General features: G+C 43.5%; 3 protein-coding genes across 12 annotated transcripts in view; 2 read left to right on the forward strand and 1 right to left on the reverse strand.

Moving 5' to 3' along the window:
• Positions 1 to 2,160, forward strand: part of LOC106811578 — a 6,295-nt gene extending 4,135 nt beyond the window's left edge. The window contains exon 2 of the mRNA XM_014815255.1: positions 2,072 to 2,160. Within this exon, the coding sequence (XP_014670741.1) occupies positions 2,072 to 2,160 (89 nt within the window). The remainder of the gene's footprint in view (positions 1 to 2,071) is intronic.
• Positions 2,161 to 3,839: 1,679 nt separating this feature from the next.
• LOC106811584 (chromobox protein homolog 1-like) lies at positions 3,840 to 14,828 on the forward strand. Of its 2 annotated transcripts, none has more exons than XM_014815270.1 (5): positions 3,840 to 3,949; positions 4,323 to 4,513; positions 12,648 to 12,813; positions 13,349 to 13,452; positions 13,747 to 14,828. In XM_014815270.1, the coding sequence occupies exons 2-5, from the start codon at positions 4,347 to 4,349 to the stop codon at positions 13,877 to 13,879; spliced, it is 570 nt and encodes a 189-aa protein (XP_014670756.1). In that variant the 5' UTR covers positions 3,840 to 3,949; positions 4,323 to 4,346; the 3' UTR covers positions 13,880 to 14,828. The 2 variants fall into 2 exon arrangements, with proteins under 2 accessions (XP_014670756.1, XP_014670757.1); XM_014815271.1 differs by lacking the exon at positions 3,840 to 3,949 and adding an exon at positions 4,056 to 4,074.
• A 113-nt stretch (positions 14,829 to 14,941) lies between these two features.
• LOC106811582 overlaps positions 14,942 to 22,602 on the reverse strand; it is a 29,095-nt gene continuing 21,434 nt past the window's right edge. For 8 of the 9 annotated variants that reach the window (XM_014815262.1, XM_014815266.1, XM_014815261.1 and 5 more), the window contains 7 exons: positions 22,432 to 22,575; positions 22,152 to 22,283; positions 20,993 to 21,144; positions 20,775 to 20,870; positions 17,861 to 18,061; positions 16,698 to 17,234; positions 14,942 to 16,619 (listed from right to left, as the gene is read on the reverse strand). In XM_014815262.1, the coding sequence (XP_014670748.1) occupies positions 16,929 to 17,234; positions 17,861 to 18,061; positions 20,775 to 20,870; positions 20,993 to 21,144; positions 22,152 to 22,283; positions 22,432 to 22,575 (1,031 nt within the window). In that variant the 3' untranslated portion in view covers positions 14,942 to 16,619; positions 16,698 to 16,928. Of the gene's footprint in view, positions 16,676 to 16,697; positions 17,235 to 17,860; positions 18,062 to 20,774; positions 20,871 to 20,992; positions 21,145 to 22,151; positions 22,284 to 22,431; positions 22,576 to 22,602 lie in introns of all 9 variants that reach the window. The other variant, XM_014815260.1, reaches the window with a different exon arrangement.

A 22,602-nucleotide genomic window follows, 5' to 3' on the forward strand; every position in this document is an offset into this window, starting at 1 on the left:
ATACCAGACTCAACCTACGCGGTCGAAATACCGGGATGGATAGAAGACTATCACAGTAACCCTGTCAACATGGAATCAACGTGAGGCTATCCCTAGCCAGACGACCCAGGTAGCGAGCATTTCGATTCACTTTTAAACACACTTATATATATAAATGTGTATATATATTATAGATATGTAAATGTATTATATATATATATATAGATATATATATATGTGTGTGTGTGTATATACAGCCAAAAGTACTGTCAATCAAACCATGCGCACAATAAATGCTAGTTACTATATTATATATGTGCATGCGTATATATGTATATGTATATATACATATATACCACCTTATAATCATGTGATTTTTGTTGTGAAAACTTTACTAGTCCAGGATATATATATATGTACATATATATATATATAATATATATATATATATATATATATATATATATATATATATATATATATGTACACATGTACATACATATTATATATGTGTGTGCGCATGCGTCCATATATATATATATATACGCACGCACACACACACATATATATATATATATATATATATATATATATATGACTTCTAAATATATAAAAACCATTTAGTGTATTACATATTGATCTCAGGCTATGAGATGATTCCATGATCAGTGATGAATGATGTTTCGATTTTCACGAAAATGTTTTCATATGTATTAAATTCAGTTGTGATGTATTTATTTTGGTAGCAAATATGTGTTGAAATGTAAATAAAGCTTATATTTATGCTTTTATAATTTATGCATGTTTCTTTTCTTATATTCACTGTTGATCTCTACAGTATAACTGTAAATTAATTGGCTAATGGTTGGCCAACCATGTTTTTAACTTGTAACCATGTCATTGAGTTTAGTCTTACTCTTATAGTCTTAGACTTAGTCGTAGACGTACACGGTACAGGAGTTAGACACGCTCAAAACACGAAATTAAACATTTGCTGCCTTAGTCTACCTATATTATAATACTCAACTATCTCTACCTACGAAATCCTCTGGCTATAATGGCTATAATAGCGAACGAAGCCACTTGTTCATACTTCCGTTCACATCTCCGATTGACGGCTAATGATACACACGTTTATTTCAACATTACTTTACCTCCTGTGTGTGTCTGTGTATGTGTGCGTGCGTGCGTTCGTGTGTGCGTGTGTGTCTTGTGTATCTATTATGCGTTATATACGCAGCTGATGCACGCTAAAGTAACTGACTATATAATAATAACTCATATATCTTCCTAACGACCTTACCTATTTCATTAGGCGCGTTCACACTGGCGGGAATTAGCGGGATGCAAATCTCGGTTTTTGCATCGCGATCGAAACCTCGAGATTTTTACAAGTGTGAACGCAAAAATCTCACTACGTATCGCGATCAGCACCGCGCTGCAAATCGCACTTTAGACTGCGATTATTTGGGAATTAGCGCGATTAATTGCACCGCGGCGTGTGTGTGAACGCTCGCGCAAATAATCCCGATATTTTCTATCCCATCATACGATGTGTTTACGTAAATACGTGCAGACGTAGAGTAGCATACGTTAACGTAACAGAGCTAGAGTAGCATACGTTAACGTAACAGTGCTAGACTACTACCAACGACTGCACTGCCGTGTACGTGGAATTGAACACCGAACTCGAATCCCGGTAGTACATAATTCGCGCGAGCGCGACCGGAAGGGTTATATTCCGGCTTGATATCAGGCATGCACAGTTCGATCTAAGGAGCCCTCGGCGATTAGTGAGATATTTCGCTTCGCCTGGTGAACAAGGGCACAATTATCTCGGTATCCATCGCGATTCGCATCGCGCGTTTTCTTGTTGCTGTGTGAACACGCCTAGTGTCATTTAAGACGTTATCGTGACGGTACGTAGACAGACAAGTGTTACATGCGTTTCTCGGCTGCCATTTGTTTAGATCCGGGAAATTGGCCACACTAAAACGGCCGCCGTGAGTATACGGTATAACAATTAGCGCACGCACACGCACACACATTGACTCTTTCGTTAACGGGGGCGAATTGTGCTTGCTCGCACCAGGCGAAGTTAGCGAAGTCCTGCGAGCGAAACGACAGCCGAACATGCCCCTGCTCTGTATTTCGTTGATCTGGGCAGCAAAGCCGCAATGAGAAACGAAACATAAGCCTTCCTTTCAGCTCGCGTTGCATCAGACTCAAATGACTGAAGCCCGCCGACTCATATCCCATTGATAATCCTATTTGTTTAATATCTAACCCCCCACCTTGATATCCTGATTTCATTATCTAACCCCCTTGTGGTATCTTTTATATCACGATATTAACTGACCATTAAAGAGTGGGAACGGCTCCTAATGGTAAGCGTCTCGCCTCATACATGCTTCACATTAATCATGGCTGTGAGCCTATGTGAGTCGTGACATCTGGGGTTATTCTTTATTTTTTTTCCTAATTTGATGTCAGTCTTTACAAAGGGTACGTTCCGGTATACCGGAACGTACCCTGGTACTATCTAATATGCCGGACCGTACCTCGCCTACTCCTCTAACGAGTCTAGGGAGTCGCCTACGCCTACTCCCTAACCCTAATCCTAACCCTAACCCTAACCCTAATCCTAACTCTAACCATATCAAATAGTGACCAGGGTACGTTCCAGTATACCGGACCTCTAACCGGACCATAACCAGGGTACGTTCCGGCAGTACCCTGGGTGACATACGGTGCGTTCACACTGGCGCGAATTAGCGGGCTGCAAAACCCGGTTTTTGTAGCTCGCTCGAAAAACTGAGCTTTTTACAAGTGTGAACGCAATTAGCTCACTAAATCGCGCTCCAAATAGCGCGCTCCTAAGACCACTTCCGACTGGGCTAATTTGGAATCAGCTCATTTATTTGCACCGCAGCGATTAGCGAGATATTCGCCTGTGTGAACAACGACACTATTACTATTAGCTCACTATTATCTCCGCTATTAGCGGGCTGAGCAGCGCGGTTTTTTCTTGTGTGTGAACGCGCTAGGCTTAGATACAAATATCTCGAAAAATGGCCTAAATATCCTTCCGAAATATCTCCAAAAAATCTCTAAATATCTCAATTTTTTTTCTAAATATCCCCAAATTTTTTCTAAATATCTCGGTAATTTCAACGTAATGTCTTTTAAACATATTTATTTTGTGCGAAAAAATCGCAATACAGAATTATATTTAATAAAATTCATAAAAAAAATTGAAATAATATAAATTAAAAAAATTTATACAGAAAAAGACAAACTCATTCTTACAAATCCTTAATATTTGAGAAAATTGTGTTTTATCTTCTAAATATTAAGGAATTTTTCTAAATATCCAGATTTTTCTAAATATCCCGAAAACTTCTAAATATCTAAAAAGATATCGGGATATTTGTATCTAAGCCTAGAACGCGCCTATAGACCCTATGAGCATCAGTGGGCTGTGTGGGCTGTATGCATTCAGCCGAGTTCGTGCGTGACGTCAGTGTACGTCACGATCATACTTTGCAACATGAAAACATATGCCGACCGAACTGGTAGACTGGTACCCAGTGCCACCTATCGGCTTAGTACCACCTATCGAGTAATCAACGTGGGAGCGAGTACCAGTCTAGGTGGGAGCGAGTAGGCGCGAACAACCGAGTTACATTTGTTCAATAATCACTATAAACGAAGATAGAGATAGCCATAATTTCATGCATATTTATTCTTAGAAATATAGTAATACTCTAGAAATGCATTGTTCGCCTAAACTATGTAAAATTTATTGGCAAAATTGCATTCGTCAACATATTTTGTTCTTCCGCTGCCGACGGAATTTGCCGAAGTAATCGCGCGAAAAATATTTCATCTTCGGTTACTACATGCTCGACGATTTCAGAAGCAGTGACAAAGAAGTCTTTCGTCTCTTTCTCATTCATCGTCATTTAACGTGAGTATTAACACCGTTTATATGCATCACTTTGATAGTCCGGTTTTATTTTTTAACGTTTCTTGTAACTATTTAGCGGCGACGCACTTTCTTTTTTGTAAAATTTGTTGATATGCGCGGCGCCGGTAAGATACATTTCATGTTATCTCGTAGGCCTACATGTAGGCCTACTTGTACATTTGTTTTTGTTTGATGTGATGGTAACGATCGCGTTTTGCTGCTGACAGTGCTCAGTATAAAGTTTCTTGTTAGTGTCATTATAGATTCTATTTCACTACAATTGTATCGTTTGTTTTGCGAGTTGGCATATATATAGCTGCCGAGTTGTATCGTTCATATGTTGCTTCTTGAATATCGATCATATCAATCATAGGTAGCCTACTCGTACTAGTTTACTATGCCGAAAACAAAGGACTCTGATAAGGATGCAGCACTCGCAGGAGAAGGCGGTAATGTTGATGCAGATGAAGAACAAGAGGAAGAATACGAGGTCGAGAAGATTCTTGACAAGCGCATACGCGGTGGAAAGATAGAGTACTTCATCAAATGGAAAAACTATGGAGAGTAAGCAAAGATAGCATTATATATTATTTAAAATTAATACTAGTTGATTATTTAATTATTCAAGTTAATCAAGTTCATATGGGTTTTATATCTTTCATTTTTTTGCCTGATTGCCATATTATAAGCGTATTCCTTAAATAAATGTGGGCACAAAAAATTCACGTTCGGCCAGTGAGCATTATTTGGCTGATAACTTTTATTCCTAGTTCTACTTCTGAAATGTGTGATATATCTGTTTCTCGATGTGAGAGCATGAGATAATATCTAAATTCGTGATACTTGGCAGTTGACTAATAAAACATACTCTCAATGTCATAGTGTGCAGATGCTGGGTGCAGGGTTAGGCCACCACCAGATGTGTGCTCGACACTCCTACTGTGCTGTTTCACCAAACACTGGATTGGCTTGCCACTCGAGTCAAATAACAATATCTCAACCTCTGAGAAGACTGAGAAGCTTATGGGAATGGCTTAGGTGGCTTGGGGGGGGGTTATGGGGGGGTGGCTCATTATCCTCCTCTCACCTCATGGCTCTCCCTACGTTGCGGAAACGGGGCGCACGCGCCCCGTTTGGGAAAACTCCCCCCTGTTTCAATTGTTGCGCCCCTTTTAAATTACCTCCGCCCCGATTAAATTCCACCACAATAAAAGTTTGCCAGCGCGGGAATCGATCGTCAAGAAAGGGGCCCTCCCCCAGACCCCCCCTTCGCATGCTCGCAACTTTCGGTTACGGTTAGACCCCCCCTTGGTGCAAATCCTGTACACGCTCCTGCCGAGCAAATTGCCAACATTGAAAAACGAACCCCCCCACAATATAAAGCTGGCTACGGGTCTGTATATATATATACTGACAGTCAAGGTTCCCATCTCTATAGTCGCTGTTGCCAACCAAGATAATTTAATTTCTGCCAGCCGAACTTATGCGGGAGTAGAGATATGCCCGAAAAAGTTGTACATGGCGAATTCTTGTCTAAATATTTCACTTCAGTCGCAGCATCCTGCCACACGCTCCCTAATCGTAATGTACATGGGGAATATTGCTCGCGTTGCTGGTCACTATTGCCAGCCAATAAAATTTTCTTCTGTCGACCCTACCCGCAAATCGGCAGGTGGATGCTTAGGGAGATGTGCATGCAAACACCCGATCTAAAAATTGCACTACGGCCGCAGCATAATTCCAGTGGTGTATCCAGCATAAGGCGGAGCCAGCGTACGCCATCCCCCCCGTTTGCAGGCCAAGAAAAAAATCAATAAAACTTAAAAAACAACAACTTTTTAGTAGCAGTGGGTCTTCAGGGGTAACGTACGTCATGTAGACTAGTCATTAGTAGGCCTACTACGACGTCGTAAATTAAATCACGTAGATTACCCGGGCATCGTCTAGTGTCTCGTGCAACATTGTCACGCCTTCAAAGTCAGAGAGTCGCTGGGAGTCCAAGGTGGTTGCAGAGGCATTCGGTCTTCTCAAGACCATATGCTCCAGTGACTTCTTGGTAGGATTTGAGTCAGTGAAGTACGTGTTTGGTTTCACCAAGCAGCTCAGCCTCCTGCTGCAAGCATCTACTATGGATGTACTGGATGCCTTCCAGCATGTTGATCTGATAATCCAAACGCTGCAGTGTGAAAGGGACAGATCAGAGACAGTCTTTGAGCTATAGTCTTCCAGCAAGCAGAGAAAAAAGCTCTTGTATAACCCAAACACCCATTGAGAAACCACGCACTTGCAGACGACATACTCTGTGTGAGAATGTGGAGGCAGCAACGGCTGAGGAGTACTACAGGCGAACAACCTTTATTCCCAAGAGATGAAGTCCCGGTTCACTGCTGTCAACAAAGCGGCTGCCATGGGTCTCTGTCTGCTGCCATGCCAGGTGGAAAACTTTACCCCAGAAATGGAGAACACCATCTTCAGTTTCTTCCAAAGGGACCTTACCCAGGCCAAGCACATTTCACCAGGTCACTATATGTGGAAAACTCTGATATAAATCAGCTGCAAGTGGTCGTCTGGAAGTACAGCAGACACTCCGTGGGGCACTGAAAGATCCACGGGCATCCATGCAAACCTTCCCCAATGTCACCACATCCCTCCATCTCTTTCAGCTCATACCTGTGACATCAGCTTCCGTGGAAAGGGCAAACTCTGCTCTCAAATTTGTGAGGACAGACAGATGCAACAGATTGGGTGTGAGCTGACTGAACGCCCTCCTGCTTCTGTTCCTCCACAATGGATCCTCCTTTGCAAATGGATACGGTGGTCAACATCTTCATCAGAAAGAAGCCTCGAAGGTTGCTACTGGCAAACCCCGAAAAACATTATCCCGAACACGTACACAATCATGACCTGAACACCTCAGTGGCAATTATTAGTAGGCCTAATTGCCACACCGACTTCTTACCCTGACCTGTGTACCAATCCGAGCTAATCACCAACATGATCAAAGTGTTTTATTTTTAGTGCCATTAAACATGTTAAAGCACTTATTACGTTATCTTATGTTGCAATTCTTATCTGTATTATTACCATAGTAACGTAACCTCAGGTGTGTATACACTCTCTGGAAAGTCATGAAAAGTGTTTTCAATCCTAAATTGTAGGGTTGAGTCTAGGGTCGAGACATCAGAATATGGCCCGCAGTATGCCTAGGATTGCAGGAAAATTGCTTAAATATTTCAAAATTTCATGGGAAAGCATGCCCCAGACCCCCTAGCGCTGGCGTGCCTGCGGCACGCAGGGATGCCTTCAGGAGACCAGGTACATTTCGCCCCCGTTTATCCATTTCTGGATACGCCACTGCATTCCGCCTCAACCCTCTCCCTATGCCAATGTACATGGGGAATGGCGCTCATGTCGCTGGTTGGTGTTGCCAGCCCTGCATGGTACAGTGATAATTTTCGTCGGCGGGTCTTACAGACTTGGGCAGGGCGTATGATATAAACATATGAATAGCTGATTTCCGCGCGCTAACGATCATCAATGATCTGATTGATCACATTGGCAGGGGTATGCCAGATAGGAAATTCTCTAGGATTCTACCGGCCGCGGCCATGCCCTTCGATAGCTGAAAAAGACGTTAAATCGATTGTTTTTAGCTCAGCTGACGAAGTCGGATGCAGCTTTACTTGTAGAATCGCATGATTGTCCGTGCATCCGTGCGTCCGTCCGTCCGTCAACAGTTGGGCACAAATCTTAACCGCTCGACGTACGGTCTTGATATTCTGGACGCCGGGGGGGATCGCAAAAAGGACTCGAGATGTCGAATTGGAGGGTCAAAGGTCAAAGGTCGAGATGTGTCAATGAAGGGGGAATATTTCCCCCATAACTTAAGGTATAGGAGGAAATACGGAATTGCGGCACAAATCTCAACGACTCGGCCGACACTCTTAATATTCGACGTATAGTGTGATGGGGAGGAAACCCATCACCAGTGCGAAATTGGAGGTCACAGGTCAAAGGGCAGTGGGGGAAAGGTTAGATATCAGACATTTTCTGAGGACATGGTCTAACGGACCGAGTGCAAAACTTTTTTGTTTCAGCGCTGAGCTGACCTACCGTTTTTATCACTTTAATGAAACGACCATGAAAGCTACTTTCCGCTGACGTGCGAAGAGTAAGTGTCTGATAACCTTTTGACCCTCAAGAGGAGGGTTAAACATGAATTTGTTGACTGTTAACAAAGGACTGAACTGCTTTTGATATTATGAACTGCTCTCTCTCTCTCTCTCTCTCTCTCTCTCTCTCTCTCTCTCTCTCTCTCTTTCTCTCTCTCTCGCTCTCTCTTTTTCTCTTTCACGCGTATTTTGATAATACGTATATATATATATATCCTCCCGCCCACTGGCCTCGCTCCTCCCACTCCCTGCCCCCTGTACCCTCCACAGAGATAAACACTGCATGTAGGCCGTGCACCCCAACGTACGCACGCAAATACGGCTCTGCGCAAAGTATGGTCGTGATGTCAGTGTGACGTCAGTCGCGTACGGCGCGTACGCCGGCGGCCGTTACATGTGATGGTCGTTGGTTCGAATCCCATCTGTTTATTTTTTTTATTTTTCTATTTTTCTATCTTTATCCATTTAACTATTTTTTCCCAATTAACGCAAATATTTACATGATTTATTTACAATTTTTCATTACATTATTATTTTTTAATTAAATTAAATTTATTAGTGTTAATTAAATTTAATTAGGGTTAGGGTTAGGGTTATGGTTATAGGGTTAGGGTTAGGGAGTAGGGTGTAGCACGCATCAGCAGGCTGTATCACTGATCTCTATAATATAATATAATCTATAATATAATATAATAGATTATATTATAGAGATCAGTGGGGCTGAGAGGGTCTATGTCCCCCGGGGTACTGCCGGAGCGTAACCCCTGGGTACGGTCCGGAAAACGAAAGGGTACCCTGGTTACTATCTAATATGACGGACCGTACCTCGGCCTACTCCTCTAACGAGTCTAGGGAGTCCGCCAACGCCTACTCCCTAACCTAATCCTAACCCTAACCCCTAACCCTAAATCTAACTCTAAACATATCAATAGGACCAGGGTACGTCCAAGTATACGGACATCTACTCGAGCGCATAACCAGGGTACGTTCCGGCAGTACCCTGGTGACATACGGTGCGTCACATGGCGCGAATTAGCGGGCTGCAAAAACCCGGTTTTGTAAGGCTCGCTCAGAAAACTGAGTGCTTTTACAAGTGTGAACGCAATTAGCTCATTCTAAATCGGTCGCTCCCAAATAGCCGGCTCCTAGACCACTTCCGACTGGCTAATTTTTGGAATCAGCTCATTTATATTGCAGCGCAGCGATTAGCGAGATATTCGCCTGTGTGAACACGACACTATTACTATTAGCTCACTATTATCTCCGCTATTAGCGGCTGACAGCGCGGTTTTTCTTGTGGTGAAACGCGCTTAGGCTTAGATACAAATATCTCCTCCCGAAAAATGGCCTTAAATACTCCTTTCCGAAATATGCTCCAAAAATGCTCTAATTATCTCGCAATTTTTATAAATATCGCCCAAATTTTTTCTAAATATCCGTAATTCAACGTAACTGTCTTTAACATATTTTATTTTGATGGCGAAAAAATCGGCAATACAGAATTAATATTAATAAAATTCAAAAAAAATTGAAAATAATAATAAAATTAAAAATTATACAGAAAAAGACAAACTCATTCTACAAATCTTAATATTTGAGAAAATTGTGTTTTATCTCTAACATATCCAGATTTTTCTAAATACCCGAAAACTTCTAAATATCTAAAAGATATGCGGATATTTGTATCTAAGCTAGAACGCTTATGAGCATCAGTGGCTGTATGCATTCAGCCGAGTTCTGCGTGACGTCATGTACGTAAGCCGATCATTACTTTGCAACATGAAAAACAATGCCGACCGAACTGGAGACTGTACCAGTGCCACCTATCGGCTCTAGTATCCACGGCTATCGAGTAATCACGTGGGAGGGCGAGTACCAGTCCTAGGTGGGAGGGCGCAGTAGCGCGAACAACCGAGTTACATTTGTTCAATATCACTATAAACGAAGATAGAGATAGCCATAATTTCATGGCATATTTATTCTTAGAAATATAGTAATACTCTAGAAAATGCATTGTCGGCCTAAACTATGTAAAATTTCTTGCAAAATTGCATTCGTCAACATATTTGTTCTTCCGCTGCCGACGGAATTTGCCGAAGTAATCGCGCGAAAAAATATTCATCTTCGTACTACATGCCTCGACGCTTTCAGAAGGGGATGACAAAGAAGTCTTCTTCGTCCTCTTCTCATTCATCGTCATTAACGGGGGGGGGGGGGGTGGGGGGGGGGGGGGGGGGGGGGGGGGGGGGGGGGGGGGGGGGGGGGAGGGGAGGTTTAAACACCGTTAATATGCATCACTTTGATAGTCCGGTTTTATTTTTTAACGTTTCTTGTAACTATTTAGCGGCGACGCACTTTCTTTTTTGTAAAATTTGTTGATATGCGCGCGCCGGTAAGATACATTTCATGTTATCTCGTAGGCCTACATGTAGGCCTACTTGTACATTTGTTTTTTTGATTGTGATGGTAACGATCGCGTTTTGCTGGCTGACAGTGCTCAGTATAAAGTTTCTTGTTAGTGTCATTATAGATTCTATTTCACTACATTGTATCGTTTGTTTTGGCGATTGGCATAATATATAGCTGCCGAGTTGTATCGTTCATATGTGCTTCTTGAATATCGTGATCAATATCAATCATAGGTAGCCTACTCGTACTAGTTTACTATGCCGAAAACAAAGACTCTGATAAGGATGCAGCACTCGCCAGGAGAAGGCGTGTAATGTTGATGCAGATGAAGAACAAGAGGAAGAATACGAGGTCGAGAAGATTCTTGAAAGCGCATACGGCGGTGGAAAGATAGAGTACTTCATCAAATGGAAAAAACTATGAGAGTAAGCAAGATAGCATTATATATTATTTACAAATTAATACTAGTTGATTATTTAATTATTCAAGTTAAATCCAGTTCATATGGGTTTTATATCTTTCATTTTTTGGCCTGATTGCCATATTATAAGCGTATTCCTTAAATAAATGTGGGCACAAAAAATTACGTTCGCCAGTGAGCATTACTTGGCTGATAACTTTTATTCCTAGTTCTACTTCTGAAATGTGTGATATATCTGTTTCTCGATGTGAGAGCATGAGATAATATTAAATTCGTGATACTTGGCAGTTGACTAATAAAACATACTCTCAATGTCATAGTGTGTCAGATGCTGGTGCAGGTTTAGGCCACACCAGATGTGTGCTCGACACTCCTAACTGTGCTGTTTAACCAACACTGGATTGGCTTGCAACTCGAGTCAAATAACAATATCTCAACCTCTTGAGAAGACTGAGAAGCTTATGGGAATGGCTTAGGTGGCTTGGGGGGGGTTATGGGGGGGTGCTTCATTATCCTCCTCCTCACCTCAGCGGCTCTCCTAACGTTGCGGAAACGGGGCGCACGCGCCCGTTGGGAAACTCCCCTGTTTCAATTGTTGCGCCCCTTTAAATTACCTCCGCCCCGATTAAATTCACCACAATAAAAGTTGCCAGGCGGGCGGGAATCGATCGTCAGAAGTACCATTTCGACCAGGACACCCGGCGCGTGTATTTTTACAGTACCACGCATGCACTGCAGACAATACAAGTACAAAAGTCAACCTGTCCCACACGCCAACACTAACTGTAACACCGACTCGGCTATCTTATATATACAAGAACTCCCAAATACCGTCTATGGTGTGGTGGCCGATTTTACGCATTAATTAGTGGTGCGGTAAAAAACGCCCCCTAGTTTTCCCCACCCCTTCCCCCTTCCCATCCCCTCCCCTCCCCCCTGTTTGAATTTCATCCTGGGGAGAACCCTGCACCTCATTACCTGGCTGTACAGCAATTCATGCACGCTTGTCATGCATATACCATACAGCGTGAAGTGGAAAGTACTACGTTTACACATTCACTGGCTTTCAAAGTGTAGACATTTTTAGGATGCTGGGATGACATGTGCAGGTGACTCGGGGTAGCACTCTGTGTAGGATCTACATGTATGTGATAGCAGTATCTCTTTGGGTTGTCTCACAGCAGCAAGATATGTTCTATGTAGTTTTAGTGTAAGTTCTCAAAATTAGAAGAACTAAGAACCTCTGCACAACCAGATGACACAAAGAAAGGTAGATTGCTTAGTCCTCATCAGCTTTATAGGGACATCACTATGTAATTTCTCATTTAGGAGAGCTGTTGAACTTTGGGCCACACAAACGATGTAGATTACCGGTTTAAACCGACACTCGTTCCCCATTGAAGTGTTCAGCAACTTAACACCAACTGGTAGATGAATGTTAAAGAGGCTAGTCATCTGCATGGTATATATTGATTAATTAATGCTTTCAATGGCTGACATTTTCATGCCATTTCATGAACTTTCACAGTTCTTTACTTCAAATTTTACTGGTACTCCTTTGCCTAGCTACTGCCCGACACAGTATTTCCGGTGCACGTCTATGTTCACAGAGTTTGATTTGGCTAGTATTTAAAGGGTGTGTGATACTCGTATAAATGATAAATTACATGAGATTTCTTAAAATTTGTCGAAACAGTGAAGATGACACATGGGAGCCTGAAGCGAATCTAGACTGTGAAGATTTGATGAAAGAATTTGAACGAAAGCTGAAAGAAAAAAAAGAAAAGGAAAAGGATAAGGACAAAAAACGGAAGACCTCTGATGACGGCGACAAGTTGAAGGCAAAGAAGAAGAAGATGGAGGTGGGGAGTAATCCTTGTTGATGTCGTATTGCTGCAGTCTACATTGAGAGAAAATCTGTAAAAGTACCGTATATACTCCCGTAATAATGGCCTTAGATTTCAACCCTGTATTTCCTCTACGGTTTATAAGTGCGCCATACCGTGAGGGGAAATATACTAGGCCTAATACTTGGTTACCCGATTCAAATTGAGGTGCGGCTTATAGGCACCCGCGGTTATTACGCGATCATATACGGTAGTTGTTTCGCTAACATAGTCTTTAAAACATTGTTATCCTTGTTTTGCATTAATATATGGGTGAATTATGCATCAATTAGTGGAAACTGATGTATAAGATTAATAATCCCAAGCCTAACTAAATAGTGCTTGAAGCTAGATTAGTGTACACCTCTGTATGGCTGGCATTTATGTTCTGCCAGCTACTTTTACGGCAGCACGTGTGTCAGAACTTGTATTGCTCTCTCGTCAGCTTGGTTGATCGTGAATTCTCTTTATATGTACATCATGTTGTAATCGACCGTTCGTCTTGTTATAGGAGGAGGACTCTTCGAAGCCAAGGGGCTTCGCAAGAGGCCTCCAACCTGAGCGCATTATCGGCGCAACTGATTCCAGCGGAGAGCTGATGTTTCTGATGAAGTGGTGAGTAGATTTTCATCGGCTCTGAACAAAAACAAACTGAAAACGTGCCTACTCGCAATCTATGCTGCGGGTGCTTAGTCCACTGCTATTATGAGTGCTGTGACACGTCGTGGGAAATAATGATAAGCCACTTTCTCTACAAGTTGATAAACTGTCACTGTTGCCAACGTCTTATATAAAACCCAGGTGCTATCGTTCTGTGGGTAAAAAGTTGGAAATGTTGCATTTAATCTCAAGAAAGAGGTTACCCAAGCAGGCACGTAAAATGTGGCGTGTCTTGTGCGCATATTACAGGAAGGGCAGTGACGAGGCAGATCTGGTTCCAGCACGGCAAGCAAACATCAAATGCCCCCAGGTTGTTATAAAATTCTATGAGGAAAGATTGACTTGGCACACGAATGACGATGAAGACAAAACCAAGGCGTAACTTCGACCATGGAAACGATAGAGCAAGCCGAATCGCGCTAAGGGAAGACCGTAATTGGGTTTGAAATCGTGAATATGGTTTTGTACACGTTTGTAAATATAAGTATTCTCCAAGTGGATGACTCGTGTGTGCCATATGTGGTTCTTTTAATGGGCATTGGTTCCCCGTCTGTAAATTGGCTTAATAGAATGCCTATCTTGTAGGTATTTTTTTACCATAAATGTCTAGCCATGTATACCCAGTGTTTCCCTGAATGGGGGGTCACTTATGTGGTATTGAACTATTCTGATTCTGAAATTTCAATGGAAAAGTTATCTGTCATCTATTCTGCTTATGTACTGCTGTTGTGCAAGTGTTGTCAGAGAAGAACAATTAAATGCCATTTGTTAGCTAAAGTAAGATGAAGCCATTGGTTTCCATCTGTTGTCTGCATTGCCTTTACAATGTTTTTACTCCTTTCTTTACACAGAACTTTGTGTGCATTTCCACACGTGGTAACGGCTTGGCTTGGCTGTTCAACAGTTAGCGAATTCGAGTTGGCTTATCAATTTGCTTAATTAAATCTATGTAGTATGCCAGTATCAAATTTCATAGGAAAAATAGTGAACGGTCTTGTGTACCTGTACAAGCCATGCATACAATGTTATTGGTCAGATGTTGATATTATAGCATGTTGTGTTGTAATGTTATGATGTCATGTTGAAGTGCTGCAGCAGTTGGATGTAGAATTTAGATGATAAATGTGTGTAAAATACAAGAAGTTTGCACACCAAGCAAGGTAGTTGTTAGTGTATGTGTAGTTGTGAACAGCTGGTATCTATTTTCTATTTTGTCGTTTTAAAAAGTGCAAACAATTTCAATTTGGAAATTTCCAGTAATTAGTGTCCGTAAGAATGTAACGTCATACAAATTTTAATTCTGTATTAAACAATGATTACTGTACGAGCAACGTCTTTGTACACGTGTTATAATGATAGGACATTAGGACCGCATCCTGCTGTTTTAATATGTGTAATAAAACTAGGGATCGAATTGAGAGCAAACAAATACAACTGTTGAATGTGTTGTTTTGAAAGATATATTTCAGCATGCTAATCAACATTTGCCCGTACGTATTAAACACCAACATTACAGTGAAAATTGTTTCTAAATGCTGCACACTACTTAGATGATCATCATTTCATCATGTTTATTTACCTTCACCCGAACAGTATAGAGAAGCAGCATGAATTCAATGAATTTTGCACCGGGAGAGATGGTGATCCGCTAGGGGACGGCTCTGATTGTCTAATTTTGTCTCTTATTTATTTTGGGCTAATTTTGTTTTATTTTAGAATTGTGGTTAGAGTTAGGGTTAACTGATTTCTATATCCACAACTTATTTCTATATTCACTATCTCTCCCCTGAGACATACTAGAATTCAATATATAGCACTAAAAATGCACGAGAAAGAAATGGCAGTGGCTCCTCCGATAGGGCAAATTATCAATAAATTACAACAAATATATTGGTTTTTCTCACGACATGTCTCACCTTGAAACAAGATTAACACATTTCTTATAACTTGCATAAAAAAGCTGCCATTAGCGATCTGGCACACACTCGTACGTAAAATTCAAGCTGTACGCTACTATGTAGCAAGGAGGTGGTCTGCATGGACCATCATGTTTTGTATGTGATTACGTTTCCTTTTTAGGCCATCAGATGACTCCACCTCATCGGTTTCCATGCTATTCATGATTGGAAAAGACGGGTGAATTATCAACACTAAAACTGTTGATTTATCGGCCGTATCAGACACATAGAGCCAACCTCACAAATATTCATGGAAAATTGGATTTTGTCCATGTACTTGATAATTCCCATCAACCTATACATCTATGGGTTAATGTTGCAATGTATCACTCGACTTAGTAGACACAGCGCAAGACCTTAGATCAAGGATTCCTAACCTGTGGTCCATGGACCCCTTTGGCATCTGTGGATGGGCTTCAGGGAATCCGTGTACCCCATTCACCCATTGTATGCAAAATTCCGTGTTTATGTGCTTATGTGCTATTTTTCTGGGGAGGTGTCTATAGCTTTCACCAGATTCTCAAAGGCGTCCATGACTCAAAAAAAGTTAAGAACCGCTGCCTTAGATTTATTTCGGTACCTACAATAGTCTCAGAGTGCTAGCTTCCATAGCATGGTACATGCAAGGTAATTTACACAGAAGCCTACTACTTGTCTTTGAAAACCTGTACTAGTATTTACTATAGGCGAGACTGACTGTAATGCTTCAGTTAAGATCACATTTCTGCTTCATGCCCCCTGTGCATTGAACATAAGTCATTGATGTTCCTAACTAAAATTCATAGATGTTCTTATATTTGTCTGCACACTCAATCAAGAATCTCGGTGGCGATTAATCGATCAGGCGGAAATTAAGGTGTCCTGTGCAACATTGTGCATATTACGTGAATAAAATTATTTGTCATTTTAGGCAATGACAGTTTGTGTAATAATCACCTCCCACTCTGCCATCATAAGTCATAAATTCTTTAGCAAAAGCCCCATGCTCCCTCACACAACCACTCCTAGTTCATTTCTCAAGCCCACTCTTACACGATATGCAACACATCAGGGACAACCGCAGTTAACCATGCATCTCACTGCAGAACGTGAAAGGAAACGTGACTAACTGGTGCCTCCCCCTGTAGTGTAACAACCTGGTGGCTCCCCCTGTAGTGTAACTACCTGGTGGCTCCCCCTGCAGGGTAACAACCTGGTGCCTCCGCCCGTAGTGTACCAACCTGGTGGATGTAGTGTAACTACCTGGTGGCTCCCCCTGCAGGGTAACAACCTGGTGCCTCCGCCCGTAGTGTACCAACCTGGTGGCTCCCCCTGTAGTGTAACAACATGATGGCTCCCCCTGTAGGGTAACAACCTGGTGGCTCCCCCTGTAGGGTAACAACCTGCTGGCTCACCCTGTAGTGTAACAACCTGGTGGCTCCCCCTGTAGGAAGCCCACGCAGTAGACCCGCGACCTCTTGCGCTCGGCGCGACTCAGACCTCTGTGTCGACGGCGTGTGGGAGCCGCTGCACGATGTCCTTCATGAAGGCCGCGGCCACCATCGAGGCGTACGGCTGCCACGCCTTGCCCTGGCTGCCGTCCGCATAGTCGGCGACGCCCTTCACGAACGCGTAGTTGTCTATGCGGCTGCCGTACGTCGCCTCGATGACCGAGTCAAAGTCCTCGTCGAACGCGACGACGCCGGCCGTCGCGGCGAACGTGTGCCGCGTCACGTCGTTGTTGAACACGCTGCTGCCGGACGCTATCTGCCCGAGGTGGATGGCCGGCAGGTGGCGCTCCTGCGGGTCAGAGAACGGGCGTACGACATTTATAGTCACCGCATATATACACTTATACACACTATGCGCGTTCGTTTTTACACCTCATTACGGAGTTTATTACGTACGTTTGTTACACAGGCGTTATGTCCGTCAATAATGGAGTTTTACGAAGTACAGGAGATTTTGCTATGCTAATGAGTTATTGCATGTGATTATGAAGGCGGACGTGTCCGTCGTTACACGTGCTTCCATCTCGATATAGAGTATCATAACAACCATTACGAACGTAGTTCACTCTTATGAAGGAAACAGAAAGCCTGGAGTGCCTTTGTATCTTATATAATGAGCCGACTGGCAGTTACACAGTTATGCCATGCCTCCTCGTGCTCTCAAGTTGGGAGAAAAAGTCCGAGGCCAGCTTTACGTAACACAACGTTAACTATTAGAGAGACGAAGGAACAGAAGCCAGGCATTCTTTCAATGAGAGATTTTCTGAGGAGGGTGCCGACCAGAAAACACCTCTATATTACACATATGGCTCTGGCAGCTACGACAAACTACACAGCTGACAGATGCCAAGTATTACATTGACAGAAAACTCTGAGACTATGTCTATGGATGCTACCCCTTAAAACAAGTATTACGTGATCGCCAGCTGCTGCAGATGTCGATGGAACCTCTGGATGTTCCACTTCCACCATTTCGCCTGAGCCGATGATCATATAGAGTTTGTCCTCAGATAGCGACGGCTGCTTGAAGTTTGTCTCCTGGCCTCTGACACTCTTCAGGCCTTCGCTGAGATAACGCAACCAGCGACAGTCAATCGGGTTCGTTTCTGCCTGAAGCTGCAGAGTGGAGTGGGATTCGTGAACGTGGATGTAGGCTGAATGTACTAGCAGCACACATACAGACGTGAAAATTTGGTACACATATATACAAACACATGCTTACACACACGTAACACACACACACACACACACACGTATGCATACACACACGGAGCACGCATACAAAGCACACACACATACCTACGTAGAGACACGGACACATGCACAGACACACCTGTGATACACGTACACACCAGCGGAAAAAAAACACGGGAGCGGCGAGCGATTTCGCTCCCGTCAGCTTTCAAAGCGCTCTGGTAACAACAATTACAAGAGCGAAAATTTTGGAAGATACGAGAGAAAATCGCTCCCGTGCTGCCGGCAGCGTTAGAAATTAGTTCCGACCTGGAGGCCCGAGCCCACCAAGTTTTTGCTCGGGCCACCATCTCTACGAAACTCCCGGTTCTCCTGACCAGCACTTTTTCCCCTCATATTACGCTGAAATACTACGGTTAGCGCAACGGCAGTTTAAACAGACTTGTAAACGGGAGCGCATAATACGACCCGTTCCTCAACGTAGACGGGGTATCCAAAACATCTAGAGCTGCATGAACTCCCTCAACGCATGATTCGCCACACGAACAAAAACTCGCGACAGTCTAAGAAATCGATTGCACCATGGCCGGGGTTAAGGTTAGGGTTTAGGTTAGGTTAGGGTTTTTTTTTTTTTTAAGTGCCTAGTAGTCATATCCTAAGTGCCTAGTAGTCATATCATATCGCATCTAACAGCCGGGTGCATGTAATGCAGCCCAGTGTTTTTATGACCGCATAACAGTAAGCACGACCACAACCCAAGATCGCAAGTGATCGCAAGCAAGTGATCGTGAGCGATCGCAAGTGATCGTGGGGGAGTGAGGGCACGACCAGTGACACCTGACACGCACGTAATCAAAAATGTTAATTGAATTCGTCACTTTTCTTAACCTAGAAAGTGGACTATTTTTATTCAGTTAGATATCTAGAAGCAATGTAAACTGTATATACTTAAAGATTCTAGGCACTTTGCGAATGTGCGGCAGCATTGATCTATGCATGGGGGTACCGTGGACTGGGGAGGAGAACAACGAAAGTAAAACCTTGCCCAGAAGCTCCCGGCATTCCTAGAGATTCCAGTACAAGTTTTTTTTAACATACTCAAAGTAACTAAAAACTCTCTCTGAAGTTCTAAACTTGCTCAGTCGATGTAAAAAGAAAGTTGAAAAATGAAAAGAAATGAAGTAAAAAAAGAAACTTGAAAATAACCACAGGCACTTGGAACGTCTCAATAAAAAAAATTCATGGTAAATAAACACGAAATGTACCAAAGTCTTAATGTTTCTCTACTCTATTTTGCCTATAATCACCTGTAAATGCCGGTCAAATGCTCATCTGCAACACGCAAGTACACCGCACGCCCGCGCTGTGCACAAACAACATAAATAAGAGAGCAGGTAGGAAAGCGTGATCGCAAAATTCGCTCGATGCTCGCTTCATTTCACACCTTCACAGCACAAATACACATCCAACAGCTTCCATCTTGGTATCCATGTGTACAGAAATGTTCACTTGTTAGAATTATAACTATGGCTTTTGTTCTTACGTACTCCCACCAGAGATATCTCGTGAAATCCTGCACGAAATGTTCTCTCCGTGAAAATGTAAAGAGGACGAGATGTCTGTTTATACACGAGTAATGGGGCGCATTGCATGCCGGGATGAGCTGCTGCCGGCCTCCGAGCTCCATTTCGAGGCCCGCGAAGCCAAGCACAATGCGCGCGGGCATGACGTCACGCACACACGACTACAGCAATCAATCGAAAGTAGCGCCGTTAGAGATTTTCAGATCATGTTGTCCTCTTTACATTTTCACGGAGAGCACTTTTTTTGCGATCACGCTTTCCTACCTGCTCTCTTATTTATGTTGTTTGTGCACAGCGCGGGCGTGCGGTGTACTTGCGTGTTGCAGATGAGCATTTGACCGGCATTTACAGGTGATTATAGGCAAAATAGAGTAGAGAAACATTAAGACTTTGGTACATTTCGTGTTTATTTACCATGAATTTTTTTTATTGAGACGTTCCAAGTGGCTGTGAAAATAACCATACCATCATTACCCTGATTATAATTTTTGATTTCCTGTCTTTGTCATGTTACCTGACTATGTGTACTGTGTAGTGCATGTCTGTCTGTGTGAATGAAATTGAATAAGAATGTGATTGGTTTCTTAGTCGAGTGAAATAAGATTAAAAAAAACGTGATCGAATGTAATTTGTTGACGATTTCTTAACACTGATAGTCTGATACTGGTGCCGAGTGCGCGCTGAATGCTGATGAATGATATTAGAGTCAGTGCATCAAAATTATGAAAATTTTAACAAAATCATACTATGAAAAAGTAGCTCTGACCAAGCCTAAAATAGCTCCCGTAAAAAAAATTACGAGAGCTCTTTTTTTCGTACAAAATCAAAAAAGAGCTCTCGTAAAAAAAAACACACATGATACACACACATACACACATGAACGCACGCACACGTACTAACACAAGAAACACACACTTAAGATTAGCTAGTGGAATATTTGCATGTGTGCACACTTTTATGTATCATCGATCCTTCAGCCTATGTTAGATGTGACATAATAGAAGTGAGGGGTCTTATTGACAGTGATATGCGATGAGACTGGCTGGCCATACCTTGAGGGCCTCAGCAACCATCTGTATTCGTAACTCTGACGGTGACCAGGTCTGTGTCTCCCAGTCTGTGCATCCTGCTGCCTGGTCCGGTCGCTCCTAGCAACAGGCAAGGCAATGGCCGAAGCATTAGGACAGTGCTGCGCAGAACCTAAAATGCTTAATTGGCAAGGAGGAAAATTAGGAGACGATGGCGCACGGCTGCAATGGTTGAGACTCACGTTCTCGCAGTAGATGTACATCGGCGTGTGAGGCTTAGTTGGCACTGACACGACGACGTCGCCGCGACGCAGGTGCTTCCGATGGTCGGTGAAGTGCGGGACGCCGCCAATGGCTCCGACGAGAAATACGTACTCGATGTGTTGGAATGTACCTGCAAGAGAGTCGACGTGAAACACTCACCTATCCGCCCCATGTGACTGACAGCACGCTCTAGGCAATCAGGGTCATGATGGGAAAAACTCGCCTATCCACCCCGCGTGACTGACAGCGCGCTCTAGGCAATCAGGGTCATGATGGGAAAAACTCACCTATCCGCCCCGCGTGACTGACAGCGCGCTCTAGGCAATCAGGGTCATGATGGGAAAAACTCGCCTATCCGCCCTGTGTGACTGACAGCGCGCTCTAGGCAATTAGGGTCATGATGGGAAAAACTCGCCTATCCGCCCCGCGTGACTGACAGCGCGCTCTAGACAATCAGGGTCATGATGGGAAAAACACGACATTAAACAGGATGTGCCCGGGTAGAGTGCTCCAGCCTAGGTACAGTGTGTAGCTTTTAAGTATTTGCAATATGATGGTGTAGTAAAAGCAAGGCTTAGCAACGCCTGCCTCCCGTTTTCCTTCCATTCTTCCCTGCCTCTCTTCTGCTCCCTCTCCCTTCCTCGCTGCCTCTCTTCTGCTCCCTCTCCCTTCTTCCCTGCCTCTCTTCTGCTCCCTCTCCCTTCTTCCTTGCCTCTTTTCTGCTCTATCTCCCTTCTTCCCTGCCTCTCTTCTGCTTTCTCTCCCTTCTTCCCTGCCTCTCTTATGCTCCCTCTCCCTTCTTCCTTGCCTCTTTTCTGCTCTATCTCCCTTCTTCCCTGCCCAATTCTGCTCTCCCTCAGTTCTTTCCTGCCTCAATCCTGCTCTCCTTCCCTTCTTCCCTGCCTATCTTATGTTCTCTTTTCCCTCTTCTCTGCCTCCCTCCCTTCTTCCCTGCCTCTCTTCTGCTCTCATTTCCTTCTTACCTGCCCCCCATAGAACCTGCCACTATTATAGTCGCTGCGTAACACGACGGCCTGACGCGTGCCAAACAGACAGGAGAATCACATCGCCCTGCAACGAGCGGATAGTTGGCTGCGACTGCTTCTCCGCACACCGGCTCACAGTGAAGCCACTCACCCAGCAGCCGTGTCGTCATGTTGCCGGCGGCTATCATCGCCGTCCTGCGGAGACCGACGGCCGGCAGTTTGGTGGACACTACGCGGCGATGGCCGATCTCTCCAAGCGTGTAGATGTTAGCCTCAGAACCGACTGTAATGCAGAGTCTAACTATTATGGGATACCACAAACATATGTACCTCCTCGTGTTATGAGAATTCATGTGATGTTCATGCTGATACCGTGTTCTCGGAACATTAACAATTGCTAACGTTTCCGACCAGTAGATGGCGCTACTTACCCTCCGTTTTGTACTTGACATAGGTCTTCTGGTTCTTCATCATCGCATCGACTGCTACCTTCTCGCAGTACCTGGCTGTGATGATGGCAACTGTTGGCTGCTCTTCAGCTGCGACTTTCGGCATGTTAGTCACTACCTGGATGTCTGTAGCAGAGGAGGAAGGTAAAACCA

Source organism: Priapulus caudatus, unplaced genomic scaffold, assembly GCF_000485595.1.
Source record: "Priapulus caudatus unplaced genomic scaffold, Priapulus_caudatus-5.0.1 Scaffold553, whole genome shotgun sequence".
In the NCBI taxonomy this organism is placed as follows: domain Eukaryota; kingdom Metazoa; phylum Priapulida; class Priapulimorpha; order Priapulimorphida; family Priapulidae; genus Priapulus; species Priapulus caudatus.